The 20,607-nt window shown below is 40.0% G+C and overlaps 2 protein-coding genes across 2 annotated transcripts; one reads left to right on the top strand and one right to left on the bottom strand.

Annotated features, from left to right (window-relative positions):
- The first annotated feature begins 935 nt into the window (after positions 1-935).
- LOC117826407 (zinc finger protein 252-like) lies at positions 936-4,493 on the top strand. Its single transcript, XM_034702428.1, has 4 exons — positions 936-1,312; positions 1,516-1,574; positions 2,593-2,686; positions 2,795-4,493. The coding sequence occupies exons 1-4, from the start codon at positions 1,105-1,107 to the stop codon at positions 3,847-3,849; spliced, it is 1,416 nt and encodes a 471-aa protein (XP_034558319.1). The 5' UTR covers positions 936-1,104; the 3' UTR covers positions 3,850-4,493.
- A 5,634-nt stretch (positions 4,494-10,127) lies between these two features.
- Positions 10,128-19,976, bottom strand: pnp5b (purine nucleoside phosphorylase 5b). Its single transcript, XM_034703989.1, has 6 exons — positions 19,849-19,976; positions 16,070-16,239; positions 15,842-15,945; positions 14,164-14,339; positions 13,044-13,234; positions 10,128-11,069 (listed from the first exon to the last, which is right to left on the bottom strand). The coding sequence occupies exons 1-6, from the start codon at positions 19,866-19,868 to the stop codon at positions 10,852-10,854; spliced, it is 879 nt and encodes a 292-aa protein (XP_034559880.1). The 5' UTR covers positions 19,869-19,976; the 3' UTR covers positions 10,128-10,851.
- Positions 19,977-20,607: the final 631 nt, after the last annotated feature.

The raw sequence follows: 20,607 nt of genomic DNA, 5'->3' as shown, positions 1-20,607 counted from the left end.
CAAAATTCCGCACCGCCTCCATCCACCACATCACACCCATTCTACAACAGCTCCACATGCTCCCCATCACATACCGGATCAACTATAAAATACTTCTCCTCACCTTTAAAGCCATACATAACCTCGCCCCTCCATATCTCTCTGGCCTCCTCCATACTGCCACACCCGTCTGCACCCTCACATCCTCCTCATCCATCCATCCATCTCACTGTCCCCCCTGCTCGCCTTGTTACCATGGGGAGCAGAGCCTTCAGCCGCTCTACTCCCCAGCTCTGGAACTCTCTCACACCTGACATCCGTAATACTGACTCACTCCCACATTTTAAATCCAAACTTAAAACTCATCTGTTTATACTGGCTTACTCCATTTGACCACAACTGTACTGTCCATTCTTTAAAAACTTTTTAAATTGTATTTTATTATTGTTTGTTATTTAAACTCTGTGTTTGTTTTAATGTTGTAAGGTGACCTTGAGTGTCAAAAAAGGCACCTATAAATAGAATGCATTATTATTATTATTAGTATATTTTGCAGAAATGATTAATAAAGGTTTTCAAAACTGTGCTGGCATTGGATATCTGTATAGGGTTCAATAATGCAGCTGTCACTTACACATTGAATGGTGGAAAAAAAGGCCTACTAGCTGTTGCAAACATACTTTTAACTACAAGTCTTTAATTAAGCATATGTTTTGGGTGTTTTACCCAGCATTTGTCTGCATTGCACATTTTAAACAAAACTTCAAGCAATCCTGTTACTTTAAAGGCTGAACTGCTGCCTGACATACAGATGAAGGTTAGTTACAGGTAAACTAAGACAGGGAAGTTTAATTTTTCCTGAAACACCTTCAAGTAATGGTAAACAAAGGTGAGGCCATCATGTTTGTCTCTGCCTCTCTTTTTGTAATTTCACTGCGCCTCTATCTCTGTATTTACGGTACGCCCCTTCGCCACACGGAAATAAAGGCTCCAGCTAGCTAGACACACACAGGGATGTCAAATGTTGTAGTACGTCGCCCCTTTTTGCATGTTTTTAAATATTTGTTCCTCGAGAAGACTATTTTATTGTAATTCTGCCTCACTTATCACCTTGCATGAGTCGATATGGCGACGTGCATACCCTTTCAAACCCAGCTGTCCTCGATAATGGAGGTCTTGGTCAAAGCAGCAGTGTCAGAGATATCCAAACTGGTCGATGACAAATGTGCGTTTTTGCATCTTGAGATCTCCAGAAAGCAAAGCGAGAATGAGATGCTGAAGAGGAAGTTAGTAATGATGGAGAATAAAAACGCACAGCTGCAGAGAGGCTTCGGTAAGACGCTTCATGACCAATGTTTACTCACATTCAACGACTGCTGCTGATGTATTTGTTATTATAACTGAACAAGTAGCATGCATTTAGTAACATTTGCAAATGCAAAAGGCTGGATTAAGGAGTTTTAACCATTACCTGTTTGGAAATCATACTTAATTATAGTCCAATATATTTTAATATGTGCTTCTGTTCTGCACCAGAGAACTACATGGACCGAGGAACTGATGTTGGGGGTCCGCATCCCACAGGAGATATGAAGGTCTGTATTATTAATACTACTTTAGAGCACATTTTTTAATGTATTTGAGTTAAGGCTTGTGAAACCACCTGGGTAAACAAGCTCAAGTTCAGAAACTGCTCCTGACCCCAGACCACAAGGGGCCTCAGCAGGCCCAGGACAAACTGGTGTAGTGTCCCACTTGGACACAGTGTTTCTGCAGGGTATGAAAGAGGGTTATGAAGGCTAAGGAATCCTAGCATCATCATCTTATTAGCATTGACACTTCCTCAGAACATCCGTTCATCATCCATACCGCTTATCCCATTTGGGGTTGCTGGGGATTGTAGCCGATCACTGCTGGGTACCTGGACAGGACCCAGGGTACTCTGGCTGGGTACCCCAGGTTGCCAGAAACATGAACCCACCCATGCACATGGAGATTTTGTAAACTCCCCTCAGAAAGGCTCCTGCTGAGCCAGAGTGGTGAAGCAACAGTACTTATTACTACGCCGTGCAGCCCACCTGTGCAAAGCATATTTACAGTGACACCTAAAGCTGCAATGAGTGATGTGTTTCTATCAGCGGTGGTTTGAATGACTGTCTGTATTTTAATGGTTACAGCTCAAACAATAAATAAACAGAGAATGATGAGCTCACTGTGCAGTTCCTCTCTGCTCATTGGACTGTTTTAGTGTCTTCTGTTTCATCGTTTTAGTTTAGTTTTTAGTTTCACTGTTTTTAGTTTCACTGTTTTTAGTTTGGGATTTGCTCAGTGTCTTTGTTCTCAGTGGTAGCACACACAACCATGTACCTGCCCCTTTCAGAGCCAACATAGAATAAACAACAAGCATGAAAACAAGCAACATAGCTAGCTTCTGTCAACACAGAAACAGGATGTAATTGAATGATGTGTTCTAGCTTCTGCGCAATTCAAAGGTTATATGTTCGCTAAACCTGCTTCACATTGGTGATATGTCAGCGTTGTGTTAAAGACTGTGCTGACTTCAATTTAAATCAAACATTGCAAGCTCAAATTTTCCTCACTCCCTTTCCGTAGTTTCCTGAGATCACAGATGCCGCTGTTTCATTTGCAATTAAAGAAGAGAGTCCAGATGAGACGCTGTGGATCACTGATCCTGCCGGACCTATCGGCAAGTCAAAGACTTAAAGAGTTAAAGAATATTTCTACAATAAATGTGTTTAAAAATTGAATCTCCTTTGGTTGAAACTAACATCACAACCCCTCTTATTACTGCCAGGTTCTGATGTTCAGTATCCTAATTCAGCCAATGCTCCAGAGAGTCAGCAGCTAGAAGATGACCGTCAGTTACATCCCTCAGAGGTTGGCAGGCAAAAAGCGTCCGAGTTTGGTGAGTTGTATAACTCTGGTCAGCTTGCAGGAGACATCAGTGGCCTTCAGTTCACCGTCAAGATGGAGAAGGAGGAGAACCAATCACGATTTGGGCGGGATGGATGTCAGCACAGCAGGGGAAAGCAGACTCAGCTTGGTGCTGACTTCTCCATGGATGAGCGAGAGAATCAGCTCTGGTCGTCCATAATTGAAGGTGAGGACATTGACACAGGTTTCCCTGACTTTTCCAGCGTGGTAGAGGAGTATTCCCAAACATTCCCAGACCATCCTGATGCTCATGTGGGTTCAAACACCAGCAAGTCAGCTGGAGTCCAGCACCTGTCCTCTCAGAGGCAGTGTAATGGGATCTATAACAGTGACGGTCCACAGTCGTCCACTTTTCAGGCCAGACCTCAGGGTGCTGTGTTGCAGCAGGACAGGCAGAAGGAGCAGATTTACACACAGCGAAACCCGTCACATGCTGCACATCTGAGGCAGCTGGATGAACACTCAGAGAGAGAGACTGCAGCGGGAGATAGACTGACTCCAGCGCCTTCGCAAAACACTTTCACATCAGGCAGCTTCACCCATCACACCCCACACAGAGCTCTCTCCGGCATGGCACGAGGCTACGTCTGCTCCCACTGTGGAAAGTCTTTCAGCCGCCTGCACCAGTTCAAGCTGCATCAGCAAAGCCACAAGAGAAAGAGGGCGTTCTGGTGCTCGGTGTGCGGCAAGAACTTCCAGTGCTCCTCCCATCTCAGCATCCATCACCGCACGCACACGGGCGAGAAGCCGTTCGGCTGCGGACAGTGCGGGAAGAGGTTCACGCAGCAGAGCAGTCTGAGGGTCCACCAGCGAACGCACAGCGGGGAACGGCCATACAGCTGCTCTTTGTGCGGGAAAACCTTCATCATGATGCACCATTTGAAGCGGCACAGAATCATTCACACGTACAGCTGAGGGGAAGACGTCTGAAGGGATATTGCTCAGGTGAAAAGACACAAATGACCCCAAAACCAAACAGAAGTGGCGCTGAGTTGCAACTTTTATCGGTTTGGATTCCTACCCATGAGGCATTTCACTCAGACTTTGTAAATTAATGCATATTCGACTATGCAATACTCCATGTGGATGGATTTTAAGACACTCCTTTTTTAAAATACTTATTTAAACTTGACTGAATTGCATCCACAGAACAGACACACACACACACACACTTCAGTATTTTTAAGACACCTCTGAAGCTAGAAATCCCCAAAAATACGGTCTGAAATGTGGAGTCATAACAAGAACGTCCTGCAGATTCTCTCCTCATCTTACCTGCATAAAGAGCTTCACTCATAGATCCTGTTGGTTTTAGCTTGTAGAAATCTGCCTTACTTTATCTCAGCACTGAAACTGTAGAAGCACAAGATGCCCATTAGCCCCCTTAACTCTGCCCTTTGTATTCAGAGCCAGCGAAGCACCTCTCAGGTTTCAATTTGGTGTCAAGATGTAAAAATAAATGCCTGCCTATTGTTCCAAGTTGAAAATTTCCATTAAATGTATCCCCCAAAGTCCTTAACTCTTTGTTATGATTTGTAATAAATTGACATTATAATTGAGAACCTGATATTTTATATATTTTATTCTGAGCAGTAACCTCTGCACTGCAGGTCCTGGATTGAGGCTGGCTCGAGAAGCCACAGAAACCCGATCAGAGCTTGCATCAGTATGATTATTTTAACAGCAGCATCAAACATGTTAACAGTTTTGGTCTTTCTACCTCTTTCTGTTTTGTTTTTTTTAAGTTATATTTTTGGGGCATTTTTGCCTTTAATGGATAGGACAGCTGAAGAGAGGAGAGGAAATGTGGGGAGTGAAGAGTGGTGGATGACACGCAGTAAATGGTTGAGGCTGGAATCGAAACTGCGACCTCTGCTATGAGGGCTATGGCCTCTGTATATGGGGCGTGCGCTTAGACCGCTTGGCCAACAGCGCCCCCTCTAACAACTTTACAGGGGGTACATTTTTATCACTCATCTATGATCGTATTGTATCATCTGTTAAAGTTTCCAATTTGACAGCCTCTATCTTCTGGCTTCATAACGCCTCTTCAGAGACCAATGAGTGACATCACTGAGATTACATCCATGTTTCATACAGCCTGTGGTTTATTCATCTACTCTGACTATCAAAATTTTGGTGTGTAAAAGGATCCATCACACTCTGAGCAGTCTGTTTCTTTAAGAACTTATCATCTCTCATAAATCTGATCAGGGAGACTGAAAATCATACTTTTTTTTAGTATATAAAAAGTAAAAAAAGAAGAAAAACACACATCTCTTCTTTTCAGAGCTAAATGTTCCATTTTTTAAAAATGTATTATTTTTGTAAAGTTATATTTTTGAGCATTTTTGCCTTTATTTGATAGGATAGCTGGAGAGAGATAGAAAAGTGCGGAGTAGAGAGCAGGGAAGACATTGAGGTAATGGCCGGTTGAGGCCGGTCCTGAAACCTGTGACCGCTGCGACAAGGACTATAGCCTCTGTATATGGGGCGCGCTTAAACTGCTGAGCCAAAGGCACCATCATGTTCTATTTTTTTGACCAGCAGCTAACAGCTAGTGTATGTGCGTATTAAGTAACCAAACAATAAAACATCACCCTCAAGAGTCGGCACCAGGATTACACTCAAACGAATTATGTTTTTATTATTGTCGGCCTGATAGGCTGATCATATGACTGAACTGTAGCACAGCCGCCAGCCACTAGTCAAGACTTTAGCTCCAGTAGTTATGGCTACTTCCGTAATGCTATAACACTGTACTACCTGGATGTAAACAAGCACAGATAAGAATACCTTTATTTGTATAGCACTTTTCAATACAAGCAACAAAGTGCTGCACAAAAACAATAAAAACACAATAAAAGCAAAGAAGCAATAAAAGCAAACTGACAGTAAAAGCAGAGAGGTAAAACTTTACTATAAAGGTGTGTCTTGAGAAAATGAGGGACTGACTCTGCAAGTCTGATGTCCTCTGGCAGGCTGTTCCACAGTCGGGGGGGGGGGGGGGGGGGGGGGGGGGGGGGCTTTGATAGCAAAGTCTCTGTCCCCTTTAGTTTTTATTCTAGACCGTAGAATAGCAAGCAGAGCCCTGACAGAGGATCTCAGACTGTGTCCTGGTTTATGGGGGGATAAAAGCCCAGAAATGTATTGAGGGGCGAGTCCATGTTGTGCTTCAAATGTGATAAAAAGTATCTTAAAATAGACAGGATTGTTACAATGTAGCTACAATGTAGCAATGCTAAAATTGGGGGATGTAGGAACATTTGTTTGTTGTAGTTAAAAGACGTGCGGCTGCATTTTTTACTGTCTGAAGGCGGTGGATTGATGTTTGGTTAAGACGGGTGTATAGTGAGTTGCAGTAGTCAAGGTGGGAGGAAATAAAAGCTTGAATGAGTTTTTCTAAGTTTTATGATGAAATAATCGACTTTACCTTCTTGTTTAGCTGTTAATAAGCTGTGCTCAGTTTTGAATGTTATCTGAGTGTTTTCTTACCTTTAGACAAGACGGTTAGTCTTAGTTTAAATTTCTGTTCAGAACTAACAACCCAAAATATTCTAATTTCTGTAATTTTGAAGTTAGACAGAAAACAGATCATCATTTGTTGCTGCATCAAAATGATTGTTTGAGTTTGATCTTTTTAAATGTCCGGTCCATGCAGCTGATTTTATTTGATATCAATCAACTCAGCAGTTCATGCCTAACAGAAAGCAGCCTCATTCAGGTCTGTAGAGTTGTCTGTTTTGCAGACGTGCAGTAGAGGGCAGTAGAGGGCAGTGTCAGTCACACTTCAAACATCTCTCTGCAGAAGTGGAACCTCAGAGTTCTGTTGTCTGAGAGGGAACTTTACCTTTAAAGTTCCTGTTTACTGACAGGTTATTACTTTGTTCACTGACTTTAGCCTTTAGGGTTTGATAGTCTTTTCTGTAATTCTTAACAAGGACACATTTTACTGTTTCATGCACATCATCCTTGATTCATTTACATATTTGACATAGTGCTTTCTGTTCAGCATCTAATTTTATCATGACTTTACCTGCTACTCTGGTTCTCCTTGCAGCTAAAAATGTTGCAACAACCAAGATGTTAAAACTAGTTAAGATTACGAGCAGACACTTTTTGTTAGAACATCAGGAAACATCATCGTTACATTTCTAACTAAAACATGTTAAGTCTTTAATATAGTTTGTATTCTGGTCTGTTGTGTGAAATATACTTTCTTTGGTTTATGTTCTTTACCTTTGTGGTCAACACGGCTTGAGGCGGGCGTTTAAAGGGTCACACAGGTAGTAAAGCACAGTCTAAACACAGCTTAGGAACAGCTTGTCCTGAGAGAGAGATACTTCCTTTTAATGCCTTCAAAGATTGTTAGTGCAGAGAAAGAGCTACTCTGTGAACTCACACAGTTATCTGAATAGATTAAACTTAACGTGCTGAAGTCATCCGGTGATCATGGACGATTCTTGCAGAGTGGTTACCCAGTCCAAGCATCTTTTTTTTTTACCTTGTTCTGGTGTTTCTTTACAACTTATCTCACCTCCTCTTCAAACACATTTGATTCCCTTTATTGTCAAACATGTTGAACTTACATGAACGCTCTCATTGTAGCTCTGCTTGATAAGTTTGCTGGAACACACACGAGGCGGTGTACAGCTTGATTGTTTAAACACCTCTAAGATGTCAAACAGGTTAGTGCCTGTTTTCTTTTTTTTCAACCAGGTGTGCCTCTGAAAACCTGCTCCACATGCTCAGCATCATTTGCATTCTTGTAAAATTATCCTCACCAGATGTCTTCATGTGCATAAATCTTGAAGAACTTGCAGGAGAAGATATTTGTAGCCTGTCAGTATGCAAAGAGACTGTTCGGTGAATCTGTACATCACCTGGACCTGCTCGTTGGCTGCAGTAAAACACATTTCTCATGACCTTGTAAGGCCGTAAAAAGTGTAGCCCAAATGTCCTGGAAAGGTTTTCTGTTTTGGGTTGTAATTAGGGAAAGAGGAGGAGAAAGAGGACAAGTGGTAGTCGGTGTGTTTCGAGTGAGAAAGTGGGAATAGAGGGGGACTGAAGTATCCTTGCTCAGAGCGAGTGGACAGGAAAGAAGAAAGCAGGCTGATAAAGTGAAGGACAAACCAACAACCATCATTGTGTTTTCTCTCACACGGGACTGATGTGGGAACTGGAGGGATTTAGTGTTTGGCATTTTGACTCTGGGAACATTTCTGTCTTTAAATACAGGAGTAACGTCGGGTCAACTTTTGTGCTCTTGTTTTTCTCTTCCTGTTAGATTAAAGTCCAAACTCTACACATGACGCTTCATCAAAACCACGTACATGATGTGACCTAAAGTACCTGTGGTCTGTTCCCTTTTTAAAGTTTGCGGTTTGACGTTGCATTTCCGATTTGCTTCTAACACTGCTGTCTTGCCTGAAGCACATTAATGCTCAGGAGTTTTGCTTTAGTTACTTTAAGAGAATGATGCAGGTGATGAAAATCCATGAAGCACCCTGAACAGATGCAGTTTATGAGGTTATATTTTCTTTAAAGCTCCTGTGAGGAGTTTAAGCTGATTATAAAATAGACTGAAACTAAGAATGGGGCCTTTGTTTGACCTGCAGAAGCAGACAAGATCATCAGCGTTGATACTGACTCTTTCTTTAAAGCCATTTTTAGTGCTTATATACCCCGCTGCTGCTGCTGCTGCGGGGTAGGTGTCTTATAAAGGGACGAACTGCATGTCACATGTTTGCATGTTGGAAGAACGCATGAGGAGATCTGTAAAAAAACGAAACATTATTACCAATCCTTAGAGGTGGGACGAAATGCTGATACAGCAATTTATGATACAATTATTCTCTCTCTCTCTCTCTCTCTCTCTCTCTCTCTCTCTCTCTCTCTCTCTCTCTCTCTCTTGTACACTACCAGTCAAAAGTTTGGACACACCTTCTCATTCAATGGTTTTTATTTATTTTCTTATTTTCAACATAGTAGATTAACACTGAAGACATCAAAACTATGAAATATTATGGTTTTGCCACAATCTGGATTACAACAGTAGTCAAATAGGGCTATCCATTGTGTGCTAACCCTACCTCTGAACAACACAACTGATGGTCTCAAACACATTAAGAAGGCAAGTCATTCTACAAATGAACTCTTGACAAGGCTCATGTTAATTAGAAACCATTCCAGGAGACCACTTCATGAAGCAGACTGAGAGAATACCAAGAGTGTGCAAAGCTGTCATGAAGGAAAAAGGGGGCTACTTTACAGAATCTAAAATCTAAAACATATTCTGTTTTGATTAACACTTTTTTGTTCATTAAATAATTCCATATTTGTTCTTTCATAGTTTTGATGTCTTCAGTATTAATCTACAGTGTTTCAAATAATTAAAGTAAATACAAACCCTTGAATGAGAAGGTGTTTCCAAACTATTGACTAGTAGTGTATCTTCTTTAAAGCTCCTGTGAGGAGTTTCAGCTGATTATAAAATAGACTGAAGTCAGGAATGATGCCTTTGTTTGGCCTGCAGAAGGGAACAAGATCATCAGCATTGACACTGTCTCTTTCTTTAATGCCATTTCTAGTGTTTATATCCCCTGCTGCTGCCGCAGGGTAGGTGTCTTATAAAGGGACAAACTGCATGTAACATGTTTGCATGTTTTAAGAAAGTAGGATGAGATCTGTAAAAAACAGAACATTATTACCAATCCTTAGAGGTGGGACGAAATGCTGATACAGCAGTCTTTTTCACACTCTATATACCTAAATCTGACATCAGACACACTGATGATCAAAATGTAACTTTAATCACATAAAAACACAATGAAGTAAGTGCTGTGGAGCACTGGGTGTATTTGCCTAGTTTGTTAGTTTTAAAAAGACAGCTGCATTGTGGGAAATGTGGGCAAGCACAGAATTTTCAAGAACCAGATGAGACCTTTTGAGGGAAAGTTTGCACACCAAGATCAAAACAACAGGGATGACTTTTTCAAACTGCTTATCATCAGAGACCTTAGACTGATTATTCATAACGGTGTCAGATCTGAAGCTGGGTTTTCCCTTTTAATACCATGACTCACAACCACACACCTGCAGGGGAAATATCCCCTACAGTACATCCCACCAGTAATCAAACCAGTAAGGAAACAGACTGTTCTAGTTTCCAATGAAGCACCAGAGAAACCACGTTGTTTTCATGTTGACTCATTTTATTGTAAAATAAAAGATCTGCAGTTTGTACAATCATCCGTACCTCTAAAGCACAGACCCAGTCTGCTACACAGTGATCGGACATTGAGGGAGATTGGAATTAAATCTGCTTACTTTGGTAATCTCATGCAGGATATAATCTGTCTTCAGCTCTGTCCATCAAACACTCTCAATATTAACACAGCAAATAAAAACACTACTTAAATACATTCAGTATAAATATTTTTACCGTTTATACATCTTCTAAAGAAAGCTCAGTATTATTTTCACCTTATGTAAGGATCTCAGAGACAGGTGCGATGTGTTTGTTAGATAAACTATAAAATAAGAATATTTCTGTATTTCTATGGTTTGTTAATAGACAACAGGGAATGTAAAAGAACCGCATTAATAAATATTTATTATATTTTATTCTCCAATTCTTAAATTAGAGGTTAAAATATGTTGTTTCACTCAAGCACTAGTCAGCTGAACATAGTGCAATAAATGGCAGCAGGGATTCTTCAGACAGCATTGTTCAGAAGTACAAAAAGAAAATGTAAACATGCTGATAGAGGAGTGTATAAATAGAACAGCTCCCAGGCTTTAAGTAACAGTCAGTGAAACTCTAAAACTCTTTTTGCGTTCTATGAAGCAAACGTTGAGAGCCGCAGGAAGGACAGCCGACCGGGTACCAGGTTCAGATATCTTTAGTCACACGCTTCAGTAGGAGTTGTTGTTCTGCTCCAGCCGAGCCACTATGTTGGCCACCAGCTTCTCCAGCTGCTCGGCCCTCTGCCTGCCCGTCTCCAGGACTTCCTCGTGGTTGGCCCTCTCCTGGCTGTCGTAGTCCATCACGGATCGGTTGCTTATCAAGGACAGGGCGAAGCAACGCATCCCTGCGTGCCGCGCGACGATGACCTCATGGACTGTGCTCATCCCTGCAGTGAGGAGACGAAGAGGAGGTGAGGAATTACACAGAAAGAACTCTTCAAGGTAAACTTCATACCCAAAGGTTATCATACAGATACTGAGAATTTGTTGATTTACATTTTAAAGAAGGATTGGAATACTGATTTTAAAGGGGCAGCTGTAGCTTCATTTTCTCTGTGTGAATACAGACATTATGGGCACATTTAGCAGTCCTGCTCGATGTTAATAACAGGCTTCAAAATGAGAAAATTCACTTGATATTCAAGAAACAGGCATTCATATCTTTCAGTATCTATGTCTTTAAGATTATTTGACGATATCTCTTAAAACCAGCTGCCAAACTTGTAAGTAAACATCAAATTTTGACTGCTGAAACTTCAAAATATGATTGAATCACCTTATTTTGTTGACATAACATAGAGCAATTGAGAGAATATGCAGGATACACAGGTCAATGATTAAAAATATGACAAATAGATAATAAAGCTTCATTACATCAAAGAAACTACATTTTAAAACCAAACCAGCAAGTCACTTTAGCTTGTTCATTCATATTTAAGTTGATGAATCTATCCATAACTAATAACTAAGCAAACAATAAAACCATGAGGATTTCAGGGAGCACATTACGCTGATTGTTTTCTTTATTTTCTTTAATTTTAAGAAGTATTTAGGCAACAAAGGCCAGGAGAAGCTTTCTGATTTACAAACTGTTAAGCTCTGTCCAACCCCTCAGATAAAAATAATGTTTTCTTAATCATAGGCAACTACTCCTTACAAGACAGAGTGTCAGTTTGACAATTAATACTGTTTAAAGTCCAAACTGCTGATAGGTGGTGTGAGTATTATTTGTTTGCAGGGATTAGTTGTTATTTTCAAAGCACAGAGAGGACCGCTGGTTGAAGCTTGAACAACCTTCACTTAACAGATATGGGACACTACTTATCTCTGACACAATGATGTTTTGAATTCTCTATCAAATCCACCTTTCAGAGGAGAGGTGTAACGTCTTCTGATCAAGCTTCTGATTGTTATATTTTGTAGCTGACAAAACCATCTGTTACATCCAGAGCAATCGCCCACTCCTGAGCTGTTGTATAATGTAAGAACAAAAACAACTTTATTTTGATGTTCTTCAAGTGTCACAAAACCAAAAATGTATCAGATGAGGGTTGATAAACAATATACCAGACAGACATGGTAAAAAAACATGTGACTCCAAACCAGTCTAGCTTCCACTGACTCCTCCTACTGTCTGCCACTCACAATCCTATATTACAGAGACGGTGTCTTCTCATCAAAAAAGGAACTAAAAGAGTTTATAAAACAACCTAATCAAATTATAATTTTTACAAGCTTTACCACTACAATTTTTCAACAACTTTATTCATTTTACTGTATTGATTTTATTTTATTTTAAAGTATTTTTTATGATACTAATTGATACTAATACTAACTAATTATGAAACTATTTAATTTTACAATTTCTGTCGTTTTCTGTCTCTGTTCTCTTGTGAAGCACTTCGGGCTGCATACTTGTTTGTATGAAAGGTGCTATATAAATAATGTTGAGTTTTAATATCTGGGATCTGTCCTTAGTCAACATGCAGTTATTTGGGTTTGGTCAAATGATCCAACTTAATCCTAAAAGATTGAAAGCACCTTTTAAAATGACGTGCATTTTATTACACAAAGGTTCGTTGGACATGTCTTACACAAGTATCCTGTCTGCGGTGGAGCGGAAAATTTGAAGTTGCATAAAAGTAGGCTGGTGACAGAACAGAACTGTGACTCGCCTGTTAGTCAGTAGAATAGATTTAGACCTGTGTGAGTACGTGTGTGTGTGCAGGTACACATTTCTTGTTGTATGGATTAGGTTTGGATTAGATGTAGGTGAAGGACAGGTTCATAGTTGGAGTAATGAGTGTTGTGTTCAGGGTCTCATTAATGGCACTAACAAGCATTTAAGGATTATCACTTACCGACAGCATCAGCCCCCAGCTTGTGCAGCATGCGACACTCAGCGATGGTTTCAAAAGAAGGCCCTCCCAGGACGACGTACACCCCCTCCCTCAGGAAGTCGCTGTAGCCCAGCTCTGATGCCACATCCTGTGCCATCTGTCGCAGCTCGCGGTCATAGGCGTCAGACATGCAGGGGAAACGGACTCCAAACCTGGAGGGAGGAGGACAGTGTGTATTCAAGTTTTAGAAGCTGTTGGAACCGACACAACTGTCCTACTCAATACTGAAATCCCTCAAATGACTCAGGTGCCATTAAAGCAACACCACGTTTCCAGTCTTCATGAGAACAACAGAACCATTCATGTGTCAGTGTTTCTGGGAATAATTGCAGCAATACACTACAGTAGTGTAGGGAATTATTGAAAAATCAAAAAAAGTTTGCATCAGCAGAGAAAGTACTCATTGTGATGTAGGGAGAGCTTAAGGTCTTTGTGAATGCATTGTGTGGAGGATTTGTAACGTGAACTCCTGCATTACACAGATTTCTGCTCTCAAGCTGAAAGTCTTGTTAAAGTGTTTTGATGCCTGTGGCCTCAGAAAACAATAAGATTTAGTGACACTAGCATCAGCTCAATGTTGCTCCAGGTCAAGTTATGCAAACGAGACTGAAAAATGTGCGATAAATACAGAGTAAAGTATGTCTGGGGAGGGAAAACTGTCATGAGTAGTAGGATCAGGAAATGAGTTAATGTGCATGAAACGGCAAGAAGAGATAAGACTGTATTGATCTCCGGAGGGGACATCTGAATGAAAGTTATTTGCACTCTTATTGCTGGAGGAATATCTTTATTTTAAAGTAAATTCTAAAATCTTTTCATCAAATATAAAAACAGATATTTGTAGATTACGTTTCGGTGTGCAGACTCTTAATCAGCTGAAAAGCCCCACATTTTATCCGGTCTAATTCTGTTTAATTTTTCTACAATAAGGCTTAAAAAATATTTTGCTGTAAGGTTTTTTAAGTAAAATCTAATATTAAATATCCTCCATTAATAGCTGTCAAAATAATAATAATAAAGTGTATCTCTTCATGTATAAAACCCCTCCATTCAGAGATCCACTCCTCTTCATCTCCCCTACCTCTCATCATTTGGTCCTCCCAGCGGGTTGACTCCAGCGAACCCTGGCATGTTGATGTGGTCTTTGATGATCATGACGTCCCCCACCTTGTAGTCCTGGTTGAGGCCTCCGGCTGCGTTGGTGAAGATCATCGTCTCAACACCCATCAGCTTGAAGACGCGCATTGGCAACGTGATCTGAAGGAAACAAGGTATCATAAAACATGTGCACACTCAATGGTGACATTTATGAATATCATTGAAAAGAAGTGCAGGATTGCAGCTGTAACTGTGCAAATGATAAGAAAACACTTGTATCCTCATTGCAAAAAATAAGTGCCTTTAAATGTTTTATGTTTTTTTATCCAGAAGTCAAAGAATTTTAGGGACACTGAGTTTGATTTAAAGCCACTCAGAGACGGTTCAAGCTCAAAGATGTTTCTGTGTTTACTGCAAACCTGCCAGTGCAGAGCTTGTTTCTGGCTGAACCAGACTGGAACATACGCCCTGATATCTCCATCTGTGACTGTACCAAGACAACAGATACACAAAAAAAACCTGCACGAGTGATCAACTAACCTTTAAAGGTGGATTTCCCCCAAAAACACTCAGTAGATATTTTGATCTAATTTGAGTCAGGGAGATCTGTGAGGACTCTCAGACTTTAGTTTGAAGCATTTGGAGGATCATAATGCCTCTCCAGAAATATTTAGCCGTTTTCGTACCAATAATGAATCATAAATGCTTCCAATATCCCTTAACATGTGGTGCAAGTATCAGTGAGGACGTCAGTCTATGCACCAATCCAATTTAAAGTTTTAGTCTTAAAATAAATGTACAATACAATTCATGAAATGAATTCTTCTTCTCTGCTCTAAAACAGTACTTCCTCTGGTTGTATAATTGCTGCAACTGAAAGAAGGCCTGACATCAAGTTATCCAGTGATTCCTAAACTGGAGGGTGTGATGCCTACAGCTTGAAAATAAATGCAGACGGCTCAGCTCTACTAGCACAGCTTGGACAATTTTGCAAAAGGGCTGCCAGGTAAATAAATAAACAACAATAGTCTCAACTACCAAAACCAAGGCAAAAAATGATGGCGAGTCATACCACACACACACCCTCAGCTTGGCCTCCACCAATGTTGAGCTCACATATTAAAAAGCTTGGAAGGTGCATGTCGCAGTGTAGCTTTAATTGCTTCCTTGTATCCTTTGCAAAAGTGGGATGATAGTTTTTCACTTTGATGCATCAGTTTGATGGATGTTCCAAATAATTCTGCAGATAAAGGACGTGTCTGACTGTGAGCTCTTGTTCTTACTTATGTATGTTTATGTGTCGTAGTGAGGTAAGCAGGGCTTGAAAATTCTGTCATCTTCTGAAGAGTAACAACAGTGTGGAGCTAGCAGAAATGTAGTGATTTTTTAGAAAGAAAAGCTCAGCAGTTACAATATGATGATGTGGTAAACACAGCTTCAGTTATGAAGGGTTTAACACAGGGTTAGGTGTTTTAGCTTGAGGTTGTGAAATAATTGCTAACAAGTGGCTTTCAACATACGCAAAGTAACAGGTTCAAGCATTGTTGGTATTTGGAAGTAAAAAATGAATGTGATCATCTTTAGAAAAGAAGTCCCAGTTCAACCCCAGAGCTCCTGGTGGTTACAAGCCTTCACAGAGCTGGTTCTGTTGTTAGTCTCACCTTCTGGACAGGGTAGCCCTCATACAGGTGGAACCTGCCCTGCATGCAAACACACGGCTTCCCTTTTAGTGTTCCAAACACCAGCCGGCCTGCGTGACCATGCACTGTAACACACACACACAAACACACTCAGTTAGCCACCTGGTGAATTTAAGTGCAGCTTACAGACATGCTCTCACATTCATTAACAGCTGTGTACATGTCCAGACAGCTGCAGTTTGTGCGTACCTGTGCTCCGGGGGAAGTTAGGTATATCGCTGTATTTGATGACCTCAGGGTCCTTGAGAATCCCGGCCAGCCCCCCGAGACCAGAACCACACACTATTCCCACAGTGGGCCGCACCTGTGTGGTGGACATCAGCCAATCAGCTGTGGCCCTACACTCCTCATAGCTATCACTGGAAAACAGAGACAACGGAAAAAGACAAGGTCAGTGGGCTGGGTACAAAACTCCAGACTCTACAAAATGTACGTTCTGCTGATCTGAAGAAGAAAAAGGTTGATTATTGAGGGGTTATAAATGATGCGATTAGATCATTGCATTAACTTGGACACTCACTCCATGCCTGATAGATACCACGTTCAAGGCAGTATCTGAGTTATTTCCAGTACTAGTTCTGGTTTGTTTAATTTTCTTTGTAACATAACACTCATATAGTCGCTGAACACGTCATTTCAGAATAACAGGGATTATTCTGCAGATGTTTATGCCTCACATGAGCCACTTTGAGGTCAAGAAAGCGTGGGACGAGGCAGAGGTATTATTATGTTCTTTTCTTATTCATTAAAATCATCATCATCATTCACACACTCCAAAGTTTAGTCAACATATTGAGCTTTTTCTGATGTGGCGTGACTCAATGCTCTGAGCAATGACCTCTCAGCATGCTGGGTCATGTGGTATTCAGTCACCAGGAAACAAGCAGGAGTATCTGATTAAACAGAAGGAATTTAGGATGCGAGGGGGGGCGGGGGGCATCCTAAACAGAATATCTATCCCTGCTTGTGTAATGTTTTTACATAAACACTCATAATAACCTGTTATGTTTCTGAAGTTAAGGTTAAGGTGGCTCTATTGTGCCAACATAGCTTCATTATCACATTCAAGAGCAGCACAGTAGACTTGAAAACAACTGCCTTCACAAAGAATACAATTTATTCACTTTTATATCCCTGCATGTGTGACTGCCCGGTAAATGTGTCTATCCCTCCTTTAGCCTCTGACTCTCATACCAGCCTTGACCTTTTATACAGAGATATCATCTTTACAATTTAACTAACAAGTGAAGATAACATTTTTTAACAGATTTTGTTGCAAATAAGACTCTAGTTTGACAGACAAAATGTGGATATCTTAAGAGAACAAATGAGAATTTCAGAACTGCTGTAAGACTAAAAACTAACTAATTCATAAAACTGATTATTTAATACTGGTTGTATAATTGATTAATTGTGTCTTGTGCTTCAGCCAAAAAAATAATCGATTTTTGTTGAATTTTGTTGATTTTATTGTCTCTGGATATTTCACCTAACATCTTAATTTTTGTATTTTCAAATTATAAACTTTTAAAAAGTTGTCAGTGAGCACAATTCTAGCATTTCACATTTCAGTTCCTGTTTACTCCTTGTTATATTTTCCTTAAAGTTTTGCTCCACTAAACTTCTACTTTACCACAATTTCTGAGGCACTTCTTCACTTCTCATTACAACATTCAGTGATTATTTACAAGTTATTTAGCAGATTTGGAAAAACAAAAAAAATGTTACAAACAAGCAACCTTTTCTGACTAGGTCATAATTCATGACTCGTGCACGCTGTATCATAATCATTTAAAAGCTTCAACTTTATAGTTAGTTCATCGTTTATGCACCATTTCAATCCAGCATTAAGGCATGAATCATTCTGATTTAGAATATTATTCATGGTCAGTTTTTTGGGGTTATTTTACGTGGACTTCCTATCGATGCTTCCACTTTTCATTTTTGAGTAAATGCTATGTTCAGGACTTTTCCTTGCAAAACAGTGCTTCATTGGCAATTTGATTTGAAGGAAACAATGTATCATAAAAATTTGTGCCAGACAATGGTGACGTTATGAATATCACTGAATAGAAGTGCAGGTTTGGGGCTGTAACTGTGCAAATTGTAAGAAAACACTTATATGCTCATTGAACAAAAAGGGTGACTTTTAATGTTCTATGTTTTTTATCTGGAAGTCAAAGAATTTTAGGGACACAGACCTTGATATAAAGCCACTCAGAGACAGTTCAAGATGCTTCTACTTTTTCATTTTTACGTAAATGTTAAATTCAGGACTTTTACAAGTAAAACAGTATTTTTTAAAGTCTTGCACTGTTCCCATTCATGACTGTCCTTTAAATTTAGTATGTTATGAGAAAGTGTCACATGTTTTTCTGTTGCTGTTAGAAACACAAAGTTTGCTGTGGAAGCTGTGCATTAATGTGGCTACAAAAAAAGGAATTTAAGTTTCGATTTTCAGGTATTTTTCTTTCATTAGTCAGAAGCAAAAGGTTATGATTTCAAAAACACAAAAATTACAAAAATAAAATGAATTTCCAAAAATATACTTAAAGACTCCAGACTGTGTCTATATGAAGAATTATGAATATCTGATTTTGCTAACACTGATTTAGAAGCTTTTCTGTGAAACATCCAAATACCACTTATAACCCAGTGGTTCAGACAAAATCTAGTGCTCTATTATAGGTGCTACCAAAGTGGGGGTTAAGAGAAACAAATTGGGGTCGTGAGATGTCTTCCAGAATGTTTTTTTTTTTCAAGTTATCTAAAAATAGTATATTTTACCCATTATAGTAAAACAAAATAGTAACTAACCTTGAAATAAAACCTTGAAAATAGAAAATGTAATGAGTTTTTTGCCTTTCTTTTTGCCAGATGACTCCTAAGTTTAGGGTTAGTGAACAGTTAATTAGGTTAATTCATAATGGCACAGGAAACACAGACACATGCTCATTTGGTTAGGCTAATTTTCTGCACACTAGCTTAATGAAGACACATTAAATCACTTTGAGGGACTGTGGGGGTCGCAAGTCTTATATATTCTATAATCTATAGAATATATAATTTGGGGGTCGAGGGCTTAAACGTTGCTCTATTAGTCTAATCTAAAAGCTTCAACAGATCTGTTCTGAGCTCAGCTGATGCAGGAAATTATGAAATTCCATTGTGGAAAAGAGGGGTTAACTGTCACGTGATGCTGTGACAGTATACATATTAAGAGTTTTTGAGGATCATGTGCGATGAACCATGTGTTCTGCCTGCTGTGTGCCAAACATGACCCTCACATGGTCCACTTTATGCATCATGAAGTCCTGGTATTGCTGAATGGATCACCTCGAATGTGTTAGGTCCCACAGACAGTCACATTTAGTGGTTACACGCACTTCCAGTATTTGTTAATGAGTATTACAAAGTTTTCCTGTAGGACTAAGAGGTCAGTCAGTTTGTAGAAATGACGTCACGGCTGAGCGCGTGTGCCAATTGGGGTTTTTCCTCCCCACAGTGAGTGGGCAGACAGACCGGGTCTGTTACGTGCTTTACTGTGTTATTATCTGATTAATGAGGAACACGTTTTTATTGGGAAGAGCGTCAGGAGCGAATATGTGTCTCCTCTGCTCCTCTGGTCCAGAGACATGAGAAGGAACTGAGCAGCATCCTCCTCGAAGCGTCACATCCCGGCGAGGCAGGCGCGCTCTTTTGATTGCGCTTTTAATTATCGCGTTAATCACCCAGCCTGATCTTATCTGTGTCCTGATCGATTTCTGCAGAATGTTACTCCATGAAAGAGTATTAATCAAATAAGTACAACCTCCAGATGTACCTCTCACTGGGAAATGAGCGAGGAAAACCGGAATTCGGAGTCTCAGAAATATGATACTTCATATAAAAGACGTTTCATGATCACAACAAAGCTTCATAAACACGATCATACCTTCTTTGAATATAGTTTTCAATATTTTACTCACCCAGGCACAAACTCGGACATGGATGCTGGTGGTTGGCAGGCTTTTCCGTGTTGAACTGATCAGGATCAAGGTTATTCTCCGGGTTTCCTGATGAGAGACCGGTTTTACGTTTACACCCCCCACCACTTCACAGGACTGCCACACTCCCTTTACGTCACACCCCGGCAGAGGCTCTGATTGGTCGAAGCACAGGCGTCGCAAAAGTGCGGTTCTGATCCGCTGGTGTGGTCCCATAGACTGATGGTGCGTTCACGTACTCCGCTGGAAACAAAGTCAAGGGTTGAAATTAAGTGAAAAGAGGTTTTTTAAAAGTACAATCTACCGTTGAAATGTAAAGAAAAGTCCCCTGTCTGCAAAAGTAGTGTATAATGATGAAATATAAGTATTCTGTCAAAAGGCTCTCTCACTCACATCTTAAAAAACGAAATCCAAAACCAAACTCAATACCTTTTCATCAATCAATATATATAAATAACCAACAAATTTGATTTTAAAAAGTCCTCATTTAAAGTTCCTGACAGAAACTTTTAGTATGTGTTGTTTTTTTTATTATGAAGCTGCACTTCTTATCTCTTTGCTGATTTTTTACTTTAGTTATAACATGTATAAGTAAGTACCGTGTTGGTATCCCTAATTGAGGATCTGTGCTGTCAAAAAAGGAAGAAAAAAAAGGTGGGTTTCTACAGTATGTTGTTGACATCTCTGTCTGACATCCACCCTGGTGCAGCGGTTTCAGGAATAAAACACAACAATATCAAA

Source organism: Notolabrus celidotus, chromosome 15 (assembly GCF_009762535.1).
Source record: "Notolabrus celidotus isolate fNotCel1 chromosome 15, fNotCel1.pri, whole genome shotgun sequence".
Classification (NCBI taxonomy): Eukaryota; Metazoa; Chordata; class Actinopteri; order Labriformes; family Labridae; genus Notolabrus; species Notolabrus celidotus.
Note: the sequence above shows the minus strand (reverse complement) of the source record. Positions and strands in the feature narration are given on the sequence as shown.

Bases quoted from the DNA above. Each gene is read 5' to 3' on its own strand.
- LOC117826407 (XM_034702428.1), top strand. From the start codon at position 1,105: ATGGCGACGTGCATACCCTTTCAAACCCAGCTGTCCTCGATAATGGAG. The intron at 1,313-1,515 runs GTAAGACGCTTC...GTTCTGCACCAG, and splicing joins ACAGCTGCAGAGAGGCTTCG to AGAACTACATGGACCGAGGA. The intron at 1,575-2,592 runs GTCTGTATTATT...CCCTTTCCGTAG, and splicing joins ATCCCACAGGAGATATGAAG to TTTCCTGAGATCACAGATGC.
- pnp5b (XM_034703989.1), bottom strand. From the start codon at position 19,868: ATGTCCGAGTTTGTGCCTGG. The intron at 15,946-16,069 runs GTACGCACAAAC...TGTGTGTTACAG, and splicing joins TAACTTCCCCCGGAGCACAG to TGCATGGTCACGCAGGCCGG. The intron at 11,070-13,043 runs GTAAGTGATAAT...TCCTCACTGCAG, and splicing joins GCTGGGGGCTGATGCTGTCG to GGATGAGCACAGTCCATGAG.